At 30.1% G+C, this 15,349-nt stretch overlaps 2 protein-coding genes across 2 annotated transcripts; both read left to right on the top strand.

Moving 5' to 3' along the window:
- Positions 1-289: 289 nt before the first annotated feature.
- Positions 290-1,469, top strand: LOC656549 (serine protease H110). The gene is made up of 6 exons (XM_963074.5): positions 290-440; positions 489-519; positions 572-722; positions 773-1,026; positions 1,079-1,218; positions 1,269-1,469. The coding sequence occupies exons 1-6, from the start codon at positions 390-392 to the stop codon at positions 1,437-1,439; spliced, it is 798 nt and encodes a 265-aa protein (XP_968167.1). The 5' UTR covers positions 290-389; the 3' UTR covers positions 1,440-1,469.
- Positions 1,470-6,666: 5,197 nt separating this feature from the next.
- LOC107397890 (uncharacterized) lies at positions 6,667-8,279 on the top strand. Its single transcript, XM_015979745.2, has 6 exons — positions 6,667-6,950; positions 7,001-7,485; positions 7,540-7,641; positions 7,698-7,800; positions 7,852-8,010; positions 8,060-8,279. Exons 1-6 carry the CDS (start codon positions 6,723-6,725, stop codon positions 8,111-8,113), a joined length of 1,131 nt encoding a protein of 376 aa, XP_015835231.1. The 5' UTR covers positions 6,667-6,722; the 3' UTR covers positions 8,114-8,279.
- The last annotated feature ends 7,070 nt before the right edge of the window (positions 8,280-15,349 follow it).

Raw genomic sequence — 15,349 nt, 5'->3', positions numbered from 1 at the left:
ACATTTTGAATATTAGTAATTCTAAGTTTATCAGTAAACTTACTTGTACGTATAGGTACATAATCTTAAAATATTAATTTCAAGTTGTGCTTGTCTTACCTACCTACTTCCACCAATTGACTTTATCTATTTGCTTTTATACAACTCGATTGTATATTTTAATTTATAAAAGTCAAGTAGCAAGTGTCCAAAAATCTCAATATTTTGCAGGAAGTAAGTACTTAAAAATTGTAACAAATTCTATTACGAATTAAGTAGATAACAATCCTTTCTACTGGACGATAAGATAAATGAATTTGAATCTGTGATCTCCTATAAAACAGTGACTACGTGCCTACCTTGCCCTAGTTAGAAGCTGGTTAGAAAGGGTTGATAGGACTGCAAGCAAGATGAAATTTTTGGCTGTCCTGCTTTTATGCGTTGCCTCCATTTGGGCTAAGGTACAAATTCGAATAAAACTTGCAAATAATCACCAATTTTAATTTTAGCAAACTCCTGCTTTGATGAAACCAAGCACAGGTAAAATATTATCAAACTTACCAATAGTTATTTGCAAGAGAAATTTTTATAGGAGTGGGTATTATTGGTGGAAAAACCGCAAATGCCGGTCAATTCCCCTTCATGGCGGCTATCACCGTCCAGACAGGCACTAGCACATTTTTCTGTGGAGGCGCCTTGATCAGCAATGAGTGGATTCTGACTTCGGCTCATTGTGTCTACAAGTACGGTCTTATATCTTTTTTTTTTTAATTTCTAAACAAAATAATTTCAGCGCTATCACCCTCACTATCCGTTTGGGGTCAATCAAACTGACCGGAAGTGATCCCAACCGGGTGACTTTAGCCACATCCCACGTGGTGCCACATCCTGAATTCGATGAAACCACTTCCAAAAACGATATCGGGCTTGTTAAACTTCGTTTGCCGGTCGAACTCACTGACTACATCCAACCCATCGCTCTACCAAGCGGTAAACTGTCCAATTCTGCAAACCCTACAGCCCTTGGTTGGGGACAGACCAGTGATGGTACAATTTTTATCACAATGTGAAGAAAAAAAAACATAATTTGCAATTTTAGAGGATTCTGAATTGGCCCCAGAACTTCAATTTGTAAATCTTGCTGTGATTTCAAACCAGGAATGTAAAATGATTTTCGGAAATCAAATCACCGACGAAATGGTTTGTGTTGATGGAAATTATAACGAGGGCACATGTCTTGTAAGTGAAAAGTAACGTTTTTCGTTTTGGTGGTAATATTTTTTGGTTAGGGAGATACTGGTAGTCCTTTGGTCGTTCGATTGATTGGAGGAAAGGATTTGCAACATCACGGAATTGCCAGCTTCTACAGCGGAAACGGATGTGAAAGCACGGATCCTTCTGGATTTACGAGGACTTACGCTTACATCGATTGGATCAGAAATGTAACAGAGATCAAGTAAATTATTTTGACCAATAAAAAGTAAAACAGATGTGGTTTTCATTTTTTCCTACTAATTTTGCATGTTTAACAGCTATAAGTAATTAAGTCCAAACTACTCTAAATCCCACAATTCTACACTTAATTAACATTTAAACACTCATTTTCTTTGAATATAAAAAATTCTTTAAAATTTTTTAATCCATTTTTTAAACCCAATTTTGAAATAGGACAGGTACCAATATCTATTTTTTACTATCACTAGAAGTTGCTTCCAGGGTGATTTTTTAAATCCGAGCTACATTGAATATCACAGAAAATAAATAGAAATTAAAAAAATTTGTGGCACGTCGATTTTTATTTAAAGGGTCACCATTTAGTGTTTTTTTTTTAACTTTTGCACCAAACTTCTTTATAATACAAACAACCTCTTCAAAATTTTAAATGGCATTATTCTCTTTGTTTTGAGTATTTTAAGCATAAAAATGCCAACACATCCAACTCAAGAAAGCACGAGAATATCAAACACAAATCAAGACAAACCCTACAGTTGAAGCAACATTGCCGAAAAATAATGTTAAAAAATAAGAAAAAAACCTAAAAGATTTGGCAGAGATGACAGAACTCAGAAACTATAGTACAGTCATTTTAACGAAACGGCACATAATGGATTATCGAAAATTATCAATACTTGAAAAACACACAGTTGAATTTCAGATCAAAACACCTTTCATCTGGGGTATCACAAAGGGGGTGATGGTATTTAAAATTTTGAAAGGGTTGTTAGTTTTAGAAAAGGAGTTGCTGCTACTACTTTCAAAAGTACACTAAATAAAAATTGATCTGCTTTGGGATTCTCTATTCTTTTGTTTATTTTCTGAGATATCTATGGTGGCTCATTTAAAAAATTCACTCTACAAGAAAAAGAAGCCTAAAATGTGAATGCAAAAAAAATTGAGCTGCCTGGGGATTTTTAAAATTTTTGTTTATTTTCCGAAAAATCCAAAGTGGCTCGTTTTTAAAAAAACAGCTTGTATACCAATAAAAAAATTATAAAATATTTACATAACGAACTTTGACAAATATCCACAAAGGTAATATGTGTTTACACGACATCTTCTACAAAAGAGTTTTTAAATGTACTCGTGTAATTTAAAATGGTTCTACAAGATAATTTAACATGTGAATTGCACCTACATGTAAATTTTATTATTGAATTTATTGTTTAAATTAAATTTTTCATGCTTGAGTTATTTTTTAGTCTTTTTTGACTTCAAAAAATGCAATTGCGGTCTTGGAATTGTGTGGATAAATTTGTTAGGAGCAATTTTAATCTTATGAATGGCATATTTATACTACTTATGGGCATTGGGCGCTAACTGCGTCAAAATAAATAAATAAACGGCAAAAATATCTTTGTTCTGTAAAAAATAGTAATTAGGCTTTTGAGATAATTCACATTCGCACACAAAATGAAAAAACATTACATTTTTTACTCACTTTTTGTGATTTGATTTTTAGTTTTAGTCGTAAGTTCTTAATTAGAGAGTTTTAACGAGCTGTAAGTTTACATTTACGTTTTTAAAAAGACATATTACCTACGTCTTTTAGTCTTACTTGTGGTACCCACGTTTTACCTGAAACATTATGAAAATTTTGTAAAACTTGTAAACTTCGATTCAATATTGAGGATGAATTAACTTCACTTTTAAGAGAAGTTCTTGGTTGTCATCTCTTATAAATTACAATCAGAAGCAAAATATTCGTCTAAAATAAAACTTTTCCTACGAACGAAGTGCAAACATAGAGAGCATCATTAAATTGTTAAAAAAATGATGCTGCATTTTAAATCTAAAATACGCAATAAATTTTTCATTATTCCAATAATTTGTCTCTATTTATTCTACCATAAGTATCTGATCCTAATCAAGAGTTTTTCGAGGACTTTAATTATTATTTTTACGTACTTACAATAATTGCTAAGCTTTCTTAATTTCTTCCTCATTTACGTCCCTGAAGTCCAAACGCAGTAACATTCATTTTAACGTATGTTTCACGTAAAGGTTTTTACATTTGAATGTTTTGTAGTTCTAATCCATATTAATATTAAAAATTTACAATATATTAGAAAATAAAAGGGACAATTGAAAATCTAGTGCATGTTTGGTAATTTTACAAAAATTTTTTTAAGGTTTTTATAATTTAATTTATACAATTCTCATTTGGAGAACTTGGGCTAGAACTGGGTTTTTTATTTTATTAAAATAAACTGAATGAAAAAAGATATAAATATTACTGAATTTTAAAGAAAATCTACAAAAGTATAAAAAAGTTATAGGTGTTTTCTATAAGGATTTTTGTTTTATTGTCTAAAATTGTACAGTTTCTGTAATTTCTTAGTGAAAGATATCACACTTTTAACAATTAAAAAGAGAATAATCTGAAAATGTAGGTGATAACTTGTAAATGATTTGTATTGCAAAGGAGGAAAGTGCTACAATTTTTCTAAGTACCTAACATAAAAAATTCTGAATTACCTAATACATTATTTTATAATCTTTCGTGTTTATTATTATCTTATATTTCGTGTCAAACAAGTGGTGAAATAAATTAAGTAGCCCAGGACGATAATGAACCTAAATACTTAAAGACGCCACTGATCACACTTCTGCTAAATCTAAAAAGAAAGTCGTTTCTTATTACCTTTGAACATGACTCCCTTCCATCACAACGTAAAAATTGACTGAACTCTCGATTCAATTTCCTCTTTGAAACTTGGAACAGCCCTTGGATTTAATTAACATTTAATAATGTCCTTCCTTTAATAAAGAAAAATTTTGAGCGTGGCACAAACAGAATTTTTAAACAATATTATCTCTAATTAAAACGCACTCAAATGAAATATTTATTTTTTTAGTCGTTGAGTCGCAACCACTTTATGTTAAAAAATGTTTTCAATTTTTAATAGAAACGTAATAGTCGGTTTCGAATTAATTTTTTCTTTGATGTCTTTGTGTCGTCAACGACAAGAAAATTATAAAAGCAAGGATTTTCTTCTTCGAGGTCATTTTCTAGTTAGACCAAGATGAAGTTTGACGAAAGTAAAAATAATTACTTGCAACTGTGTCTAGTTTTGTACGATTTGAGCGGTTTGCGAGTGTCAAGTAAACCGTTTTTAAAAATTCTATCGTTCTATGTACTTTATCCCGTAATGTTGATACTCTTAGCTATGATACTCTTTAATCTCTGGTTCAAGCATAACAACATGTTCGAAATTAGCGAAGTTTTCACATCGATCTGTATTTTCACATCAGTAAAACATCTCATCACTTTAAGCTTTTTCAAATCTGTGTTTTTCAGATGACGATTCGAAAAACAATTTTGATTAAAAACAGTTTCTTGTATGAGTTTTTAATAGGAAAACATTCGCAATTCTGGGATTACGGTCTCTATGGGAAATCTACTGAATTAAGGCTACGAAAAAATATGGAATTTTGTGTTTTCTTAATAAAGTGTTTTTTAACAAGTGGTATTGCAATTTAAATTCTTCTACGTAAATTATTTTTTTATTGTAAAATCAAAATTGATACAAAAATTGTTTCAAATTAAAAGATAACTTAATACAGAGTGTCTTAAAATTAGTAAATTTCGAGATCAGAGCGTTGTAGATGATAATCACTTCACTAGTCTAAATATGAAAACAAAATAAAGACTCGGGGTTTCCCCACAAAAATTAATTGATTTAAAGGTGCACTTTAAATTGCGTTTTTTCAAACGCAGGCTAAAAAAGTGTTTATTGTTATTTATGGTATAGATGATTGTCGAAAATACTAACGGAAATTAATTTCTGGAAAAATTAGCAATATTTTGATATAATAAATCTTAAATCTTTGTAATTTTTCTTTAATGAAACTGAAAATTACAAAAATTTTAGTTTTTTTTATTCTAAAATGAAGCTAATTTTTTAATAAATTGTTTTACATTATTATTCTTCACAATCATCTGCACCATAAATAACAACAAACACTGAAACTATTAGCCTAAGTTTGTTGAAAACGCCATTTAAAGTGTGAACTTTATACCGAATTTTTTTTTCTTCTATATTTGAACTACTGACGTGATTCTCTACAATGCTCTGAACTCGAAATTCGCCAATTTTGAGACACCCCGTAGAATTAGAGTATGCATATTTTCAAAAATTAAGAGTTTGAAACTGACAAAGGAACTTCTTTAACGCTGCGAATTTAAAAACACAAATAACTAAAAAAAATTGAGACTGAAATTCTGAAGAACCAAGCGACTGAAAAACTGAGAAAAAATTATAGAACTAGAAGAGATTAAAACTAATAAACTGAACCATGATTCTTAATAAAATCCAATACATTACGAGACTGAAAAGCTAAAATACTTTAAAACTGGAATACAAAAAAACTAAAAAACAATAAGATTAAAATTGTATTAAACTATGAAACTGTAAAGTAAGAATAATAATAAGATAAGATAATAAATCCAGGAAAAACTGAAAAATTGGGGAAACGAATAAAATGAAATACAGGGGCGAAATTAAGAATTTAAAAGCTGAAATACTGGAAGCGTGAGAAACAAAAAATCTTTAGTGAACTAACTATTAAATTAAAAAATCATGTGTACCTACTGTTTTTAAACTAAATACACGTACTAATAAAAAAATTAAAAAAGTATTTTATTTTAAATTAGGATGGTCAAAGACAACTGTAGAATGTTTAAAACTCATTTAAGATACAAAGCAATTTAGGAAATACGGAAAAAAAGAAAATATATTTTTAACAAACAAGTTTTCGAGTTTAAAAAAAAGCCTTTCAAAATTGCGTGTTAAGAAAGTTTTCTAAAATTTGGTTTCTTCTTATAACTTTAGTTAATTTGTTTCACACCCTGAGGGTATTTTAAGAATAAAGAAACATTTTTTATTGATAAAAATTTATTGCCCAAATATTTGGCCAAATTGTGGTCAATTCCCATCAACTCCTTCAAAATGTTTCCCTCTTCTGCGTTGTAACAGAGCTTAAAGTTTTCCTTTAGTCTACTTGGAACTTTTCGAAAAGTAGGTCAGGAAAAACTTCTTTGAATTAATCAATTATTGAAACTAGACTATTCTTGGTCTTTGATGTTTAATTACTCTAATTAAATGGTACATATGAACACGTCAGGGGTCGCCACTTAGAAATTATAAATGCGAGAAGTTTTCTCCGTTAATCTCATTGTATATTAAGCTTAACCCGAAATTGTTTGGTACTATTTTAACCACTAACCGTTTTTCAAAGCTACAATGGCATTTGATGCCAGTAAAAATAATTATTTAGAGATGTGCCTTATTTTGTATGATCTGAGTGGCCTGCGGGCGTCAAGTAAACCGTTCTTAAAGTTTATAGCTTTGTATACACTGTACCCCTTGATGTTAATTGTGTGTGCTATGATACATGTTAACATCTGGTTCAAACATGGTAACATTTTTGAAATAACCGAAGTTTTTACGTCCATCTGTATTATCGCCTCTGTAGATGATCTGGGCGTGTAATTAGGCACTTTCACATTTGATTTTTTTAGATAACTATTCGAAAGACGGTGTTAATTTATTATGGTCCCTTGTATGAAGACGTAATACAGCAGCATTCCCAGTTTTGGGATTACGGTCTTTTTGGGAAAACCACTGAACTAAGACTACGAAAAAATATGAAATTTTGCGTTTTTCTAATAAAGTGTTTTCTGACCAGTGGAATTGCATCCATAGTTGTGCGTAGCATTTCGCCACTGTTTGTGAAGGATATTTTGTTACCTCAAGAGTGTTGGATTCCTGGAAATAATCCAGTAGCTCTGAAAGTTATCTACGTTTTGGAAATTTTATTTTATTTGGAAAGTACGACTTATTTTCCACTTTTTGATGGTCTTTATTTAATAATGACGGGAAACCTTAAATCACAGTTAATACTCTTGCAAAAAGCAGTCGAATCAGTCGATCTTGTGAGGGATGATGATGAAATTTCGTGGAGAAAATTGAAAAAGTGCTGCCAACATCACAAATTGTTGTTGAGGTAAAACTGTAATTATGTTACATTTTAATTTGAGATTTTGAGGTGTTTTTTCAGTGTACTTAAGAAAATTAACAAAATTTATTCGGTTTTTTTTCTTTGTACTTACGTACTCACCATTATTGGGATCTGCTTGCCATTATTTGTCATCTTTAATAAGTAATTTGAGTTTGCATTCTAATTTTGCTTGCTGTAGCTTTAAATAATTTTTACAGGTCGTCTACTTTTACCCAGGTTGTAGAAAGTGTTCTGGTTGCAAATATAATGAACACTTTGCTTATTATGATTTGTATACCGGGTAGTGAAATAGAAATTGAGGTAAGACCAAGAAATTAGTCCATTTTTTGCTAAGAAAATAGATTTTTTAAGGCTGAACGGTTGATTACACAAATTTACAACATCAACTGGCACGAAACCAGCAATTTAAAAATTCGTAAGTTTGTCCTGTTTTGGTTGATGCAAGCACAAGTTCCACTTCGAATAACAGGAGGCGGGATGCTAATAGTAAATAGGTCCTTGATGTTTCAGGTAAAAAGATGCAAGTTTATGTAGAATTTTGTAAAATAAGTAATTTTAGATTCAGCGTATTGCATATTCCGTATCAACATTATTAACAGGGCTAACGTCGTAAATTCATTACGAACTAAGTATTTAGAATGCATTAAACAGTACCAGAAGTTTACTCAAATAACTTGAGTTACTTAGTGTTAATTAGTTTCACAGAGAATAAAAACACATAATAAACGCATTTTACATTTTTATGATAAAACTTACATTACCCAAACATTTTACAAAAATTTTTTACTTTTGTAGGAAGCAAATACGCGATCGTATTTTTGGAAATTTCAGGAGGTTTCATGCAAGACTATCTTCATTGTAATCCATATTCGAGTTGCTTGACACTGAAGCTGTGATTTGACCTGTTCCCAATCCATCAGCAAAAAGAACAAAATTATCAAAAAAATTTTTTTTATTATTTTTTTGACAATAACGTTACAAAAAATAATGTACCTATTTTGTTTGTAAAGCAATTTTCTATATTTGCACTTCATGCTGCACGAGCGTTAGGCACGGATTACGTTAAGTACATAACTATTTTTTTGAATTGTAACAAGGTTGTATTTTTTTAGTCAATAAGTAGGTCAAGAAAAACTTTTTGTTATTGATCAATCATTAAAACTGGATAATTCTTTGCTTTTACGAACTCAGAAATTATTAAAGCGAGAATTTTTTTGTCTAGACTCATTGTATCAAACAAGCTCAACTGGAGATTTAACAGAATTGTTTGGTATTATTTTAACCAGCAGATCAAGAGTTGTTCAAATGACATTTGATGTCAGTCAACATAATTATTTACACTTGTGTCTGATGAAAACCACTGAGTTGAGACTTTGCTTTTTGTTACTTAACAGTTTCACAATAAGTGGAAAACACCTCACCATTGTTTATGAAGGAGTTCTTGGATTCCTGGAAATAATTCACTTGTCGATTTTACCTTATTTTATAATGAAAACATGACACACACTTCGCTTTTTGTTGGCCTGAAACTAGTAAATTTTAAATTACAGTTAATATTTTTGCAAAAAGCAATTGAATCTATTGATCTTAATAGTCTCGGCAAAGAGGCGTCTTGCAGGATAGTTAAAGGATGTTGTCAACATCACAAATTCACGTTACGATATAAGTATTACATTGATTTTTCTAGTGTTTATTTTCACTATACTAAAGTAAATTCGTATTTTTTCGTTTGCACGTATCTTTTTACTATAATTCAAATTTGTACAATGTGTTTTTAAATGATTCTCATCTAGTCGTCTGTAAATTTCCCATGTAAAATCAGAAATGACGTTTTATAGAATTAAAGACACGCATTTAGACACCGAATATTACCATTCTCCATTTATTAAGTCTTTAATTCAGAAATAAGCTTTGGCAATTTGGAAATAAAAACTCTATTTGGAAATAGAGTGTAACAATTTAGTTGCACGTTAACGAAATTTTTAAAATTAATTGACTGACAATTTGCAAATTTCACAACTGACAGTTTTGACGTTTATTGACAGAGAATTCAATTGAGCAGAGCTGCATTTTTTTACATGTAAATCAATTTCCAAGTTAACTAGATGAGATTCATTTGAAAATATATTATATATCGTTATTTGTAATCTTTTTTGACTAGTAATTTCCGTTTCAACTGAAACTATTTTAATTTCTCAAACATTTTTATAGGTCATCTAATTTCACTCAAACTGTACAAAGTATACATACTTGTTGTCACTGAAATAAAAATTGAGGTAAGACAAAATAATTGCGTTTTTTTGTTATAAAACATAATTTGTTAAGGCTTATAAACTGATTACACAAGTTTATAACCTTATATGGTACGAAACCAAAGTTTAAAATTTACAAGTTTATCCTGTAAAAGAAGAATAAAGAATAAAAGAAAGAGTGGTCTTTGCAGTAAACAGAACAATAATCCTTCAGGTGAAGTGCAATTTTTTATTTATCTTGATTTCAATCTTTTCTTAAACGTTCTTAGATTTAGCGGATTGCAGTTTCAGTATCCACGTTATTAACAAGATTAGAGTGACAATCAGAAGAAGTTCGTATCGTTCACCTTAAATAACTATAATCTGTAACGTAGAAAATGTATCTTAAAAAAAAGTAGGAACACTTATTTCTATTATATTATAATTATACATGGTTTAACAGTTGTAATCGGTCGAATTTAAAGAGAAAACTTCCGAGTTGGTAGGAGATTACTACCTTTGAACAGTAACTTAACTGAGTATTTCTTTGCAGCGCTTCCACCAATTTGGTAAATTTTTGGAGTAAATTAGGGGTTACAAGTTGGTGTCTTGTTTACATAATTTATCTTAAACTTAATTAAGAAACATCTTTATTCTTAAAAAATTCTCGAAGCGCATGCGACACGCCTTGGTTGCACTTCTTATTCCTTAATGATTTTGAGAAGTATTTTGGTCATGCGCATTATTAGGAACAGTTTCCATTTTGTGTCCACATTTTTAAGAAACAATTAATAATTTTTATTTAGCTTTTAATTTTTTCCATGACATAATGAGTACAACGCATACGTACAGGATATGAATAGGATAACTTGTCTATTTTCTAAATTTCAATTTTTTTACCAAAAAAACCCCGGACAAATTTGTGGCGGACATGGATGTAGGCGGAGTCGTTTCAACTGATACGAATTGCGTTAATTAAGTGGGAGTTTCGTTAGCAAAACTAGCTCCGTTGAATCAAAGGTTTATAAATTAAAATATAAATGTAGCAATCTGTTATGTTAATATTACAAATTAATACACAAACAATTAGAAGACACGTGGCTTTTCCTTATTTGACCCAGTAAAACACTGACACGATCCAACAGCAATTTTCCAGTTAACTGTTTACTTCAATAATTTATTTTAGTTTGCAATAGTTTCAAGAGACAATTAGTATCTAATAATAAGCTATATGTTGAGAAAAACCTTATTCCTCCAACAAAGAGAATTTTTGAACGACGATAAGAATTATTCGTTATTATCGAAACGGCAAGAGCATTTTACGTAAATTAATAACCTTTTGAGACTACAAGTTATAGACTGAAGTACTTAATTTCTCATTTAATTGGACCTTATAAAGGGACGCTTGCAAGAACCGAGATCATTGTCAGGCTTGCAATCGCCACAAAATTATATACTTGTGTGCTTTTTTTTATTATTATCAGCAGTGTGATGATGATCGAAGATCAACCAAATTATTGGTTAAAATTTTACGAACAAAGTTCGCGGTTAAAAAAATTCATTTCGTATTTTATTCTTTACTCTTTTTTCTTCGTATTGTGTTCGATGGTTGTTTATGAGGAAGTCAGCGACATTATCGAACTTTTTATTTCATGCAAGACTTTCCAAAATGTAAGTAATTTGGATTCTTTTGCACTTTTTTAACTCGAATTTTTAGATGGTGTTAAGGAAAACTATATTTCTGATCAAAAACTACATACTTAAAAAACACTCCCTTTTGTGGAAATTCGATCTGAAACTTTGCTTACTTTTAGTGAAATTTTGTGATTTGTGTGCTGTTATTTCCGATCATCTCAGTTAATTATTAGTTATTTGAGTAAAGCCAGTTCTCGTATTTTTTATTATTTTTGCTTTTTCGTTGGTTTGGTAGGTGCTAACTCTCCAGATTTGTGTAAAATTTAGTTTAGCTTAATGTAATTTAAATCAGTTCTTGCACAATAGTTGCAAAATTGCAATCAATTAATTTATCACTAAAGAAGAGAGGAGGAAAGTGCCACAAAACAATTATCTCTGTAGTTAGAAATTCACTTTAAACCAAATTGTGGCTAAATACCGTCGTTGTAAAGTTGTAAATCGGTTTAAATAAATTATTATTAGTAATGAGCCCAATCTGTGACTCTTAAATTTTTCCTCCATACCCTGCTTATATCGAACAGAATTATTAAATAATTATGCTTTTAATTAAAATCCACTCTGTTACATGGATAATTAAGTACTTTAATCACTCCCTTGTAAAAGTTGTGAAAATTTTTAATTCAACAAAAAATGAAAATTATTATTATTTCTTCGATGTCGTTACCCACTTACAAAAAGTAACTACACGTAGGTAATATGTCAACGAGTTGAAAATTTATTCTGTGTCAAGAGTAGAAAACTAATTTTAAATGGAGTTGCCAACGTTGAAACGATTTGACAATTGTTTTTAATTCTGAATGTACTTTATTACACCACAACTTGTAGGGTTAGTCCGGGAGAGATGGTTTTACAATTTTCATCAGATACATTAAATAAATTAAAAATCAAAACATCTCTCATATTTGCGCATGTGAGTAATTTTCTAATTAAAAAGAAATTCTGTAAGGTTTAGCAAATAAAAATAAATAAATAAAAAGTGACACTGTGCTTAATTTCTTTTTTTGTCTTTTTTTTCCTTTTTCTTTTTTTCTATTTTTACTTTTTTCCTTTTCCTTGTTCTTTTCCGTTTTCTTTTTCTTGTGGAGCTATTTGAGACACAGCATACATTTCCAATCTTGAGTCTAAATCATTTATGATCATGATAGAATAACCACGAGGAATAAATTTTTCCTAGTTATCGGAAGATGATTCAGATTTATTTTTATATTTGTTGAATTTGATATTTATAATTAGTATATGTTTTGTTCTTTGGTTTTATGTTTTTTTCTCTCCTCCTTTTCCAACTTCAAACTTACGTTGATTTATGTGTTCTGTTTTTAGCTATCCATTTGAATCGCTTTTATGTCACAAACTATTGAACTAAACAAATTGTCGAACTGTTTCGAGATTAAAGACATGGACCATCTCTTTCCTATGACCATCTCCCTCAGACCAGATCTGCCTCAGACTTACACTACACTTAAGTAGTGGTCCGATGTTGTGTAATAATTCAGTTTTAGGTTCAACGTATTTCATATTCCGTATCAACATTATTAACCGGATTAAATGAATAAGTTTACCATATAACACAAATTGTGGGATAAGTCCGGGAGAGATGGCCATAGTTTTGTAAAACAATGAAATCTTTGTAATTTTTGTTAAGACAAATAAACTTAAAATAAAAACTTTTATAAATAAAAAAAATAGGTATTTTTAAAATTTCTTATTTTTTTTGTTATTTCTTTCACACTATTTCAAGTTCTACCATTTCCCACAGACATGGCACTTAGTTTTTAACTTTGTACAATTTTCGTGAAACTATTTGTGACACAGCTTATAAGGTTTTTTTTATTATGGTAGTAATTTTTTCAACATTCTGTACAGTTACTATCCGTTGAGTCAAAATTATCATTTATGTTTATGTCAGAATTACCACTACGATTTTTATCCAAAAAAAGAATTTGAATCTTTTTCGCTTTTGCGAGAGATTCTAAATTTTTTTTTGTATTTATATATGATTCTTATATATGTCCTTCTGCTTTACGTTGTTTTACCTCTTTTCCTAGCTTATTCTCTTACTTTACGTTCTGTTACATATTAATAAAGTTCTTAATGAGATGACTCCTCTAAAACTACTTTGCATAGGTACACACTTTTTTGGTACCAGCTCTCTAAAACAATAAAATTGTAAAAATTTTTCCTTTTACAATCCACCCTCATCATAAGTGCAGTCGATCGATAGTCACAGCGACGACTGATTTATTGAATCAATATTAATTATCTTCTCAAGTAAGAAGTGAATTAGACTCCGCAAAGTGTTGCTATGACGACTTTAAGTACTTGTCCTTTAAAACGATATTTTGTTAAAGCAGTTCCCAAAGTCACAATTTCAGAGAGCGTGTACCAAAAAAAGAATTTTAATCTTCTTCGCTTTTGGAAGAGGTTTAAATTCATTGTTACATTTTTTTCTTATTTCCGATTACTTCTTCTTCTTCTACTTTATATTGTTTTACCTCTCTTCCTACCTTTTTCTTTTACTTTACGTTCAGTTACGTGTTAATAAAGTATCTACCTATTTGGATTGTTTTGTGTGTCATAAACTATTCAACTAAACCACCTGGCATAAGAAGTCTCTTCCTTATGGCCATCTCCCTTGGACTTACCCTACACATTATATACTTTGTTTGAAGAAGGTTATAAAGGGGGACATGCAATTTCAGATTGTACTTAGTTCTAAATCGTTTTGGTGCCAAAATATCTTGGCGCACATACTTTTTTAACACAATAAATTTTAAAAAGCAGCTTAAAACTTAAGTACTAGTTTTTAACGCTTATATTAATTGTTGTCAATTTGCCAATGAAAAAGTAAAATAGTTTGATATTCATTATGTATGTATGTATACATATTATTTAGTATTTAGTATTTAGTTTTTATTGGTGTTTACAAAAACTGGCAGTCCAGTATTTTTCAGAGAAGTTTCTCCTGATTAGACAACATTTTTTGAGATTTCAATCTCAGAGTGACAGTATAAATTCACAGGTAACTGTTTACAATCTCACAACACCGCTTCATAGACGACGATATTTCGCACAAAAAAAAGATTTTTGGCGAGATTTTTAAATAAAGATTTGAGGGTATATGAATGACTTCTGAATGACAATGTTTGACAATACGTTAATGTAACCTGGCTTCTTCTAATAATATGAATGTTAAAGGTAAACGATAAACTCTTCAAAATGTGGACTTTCAGTGCTAACATGTGTAATTTTAATTTCGCCTAGATTAATTGAAAAATAAAAAAGTTATGAGGAGGGTGCCATTTTATACAGCAAAAGCACCAACATTTTAAAACACACCATATTTTGAAATACTTCAGCTTAAATAATGGGGTTTTTGAAACATTAATACTGCTTTGCTGTTTAAACGAGATGAAAGTAATTGAATTTTTGCAGCATCACTATCACATTGTAGCATTTGTTTTTGTAGTTCAGGTCGATAGTAAAATACTACAAACTTCAAACAAATAAAAAGTTTTCCAGCTTAAAACAGCTATTAATTATTATTATATAAGTCTTTTGTTTCTTAATTTCTCCAGGATGCAGTTTTGCGTCACCAAATTTTAACGAGATCTGGTCTACTTTTTCTTCCGACTTAAACCTCATTGAACATGCTTGGGAGAAACGCTCCTAGACCTGCCTAGAGCTCGACATTGCTGATTTCTTGGAGGAAAACAGTTTAAACCATGTTTAGAAATATAGAGCTGAGGAAAGTTATGTTAGATTAAGAGACCAAAAAATTCAACATCGTTGAGATGAGTTACATGTTATAAATTCAAAATTACAAGTTGAAGACTGTTAAAAAATTAAAATAAATATCTTGTTTAAAAACCATTTCTACACAAACGCAAACTTACCAACTCACTACTCTAGTATCTTGTTGACCT

The sequence above is a fragment of the Tribolium castaneum genome, chromosome 5 (assembly GCF_031307605.1).
Source record: "Tribolium castaneum strain GA2 chromosome 5, icTriCast1.1, whole genome shotgun sequence".
NCBI lineage: Eukaryota > Metazoa > Arthropoda > Insecta > Coleoptera > Tenebrionidae > Tribolium > Tribolium castaneum.
This window is presented reverse-complemented; position numbering and strand designations above follow the sequence as displayed.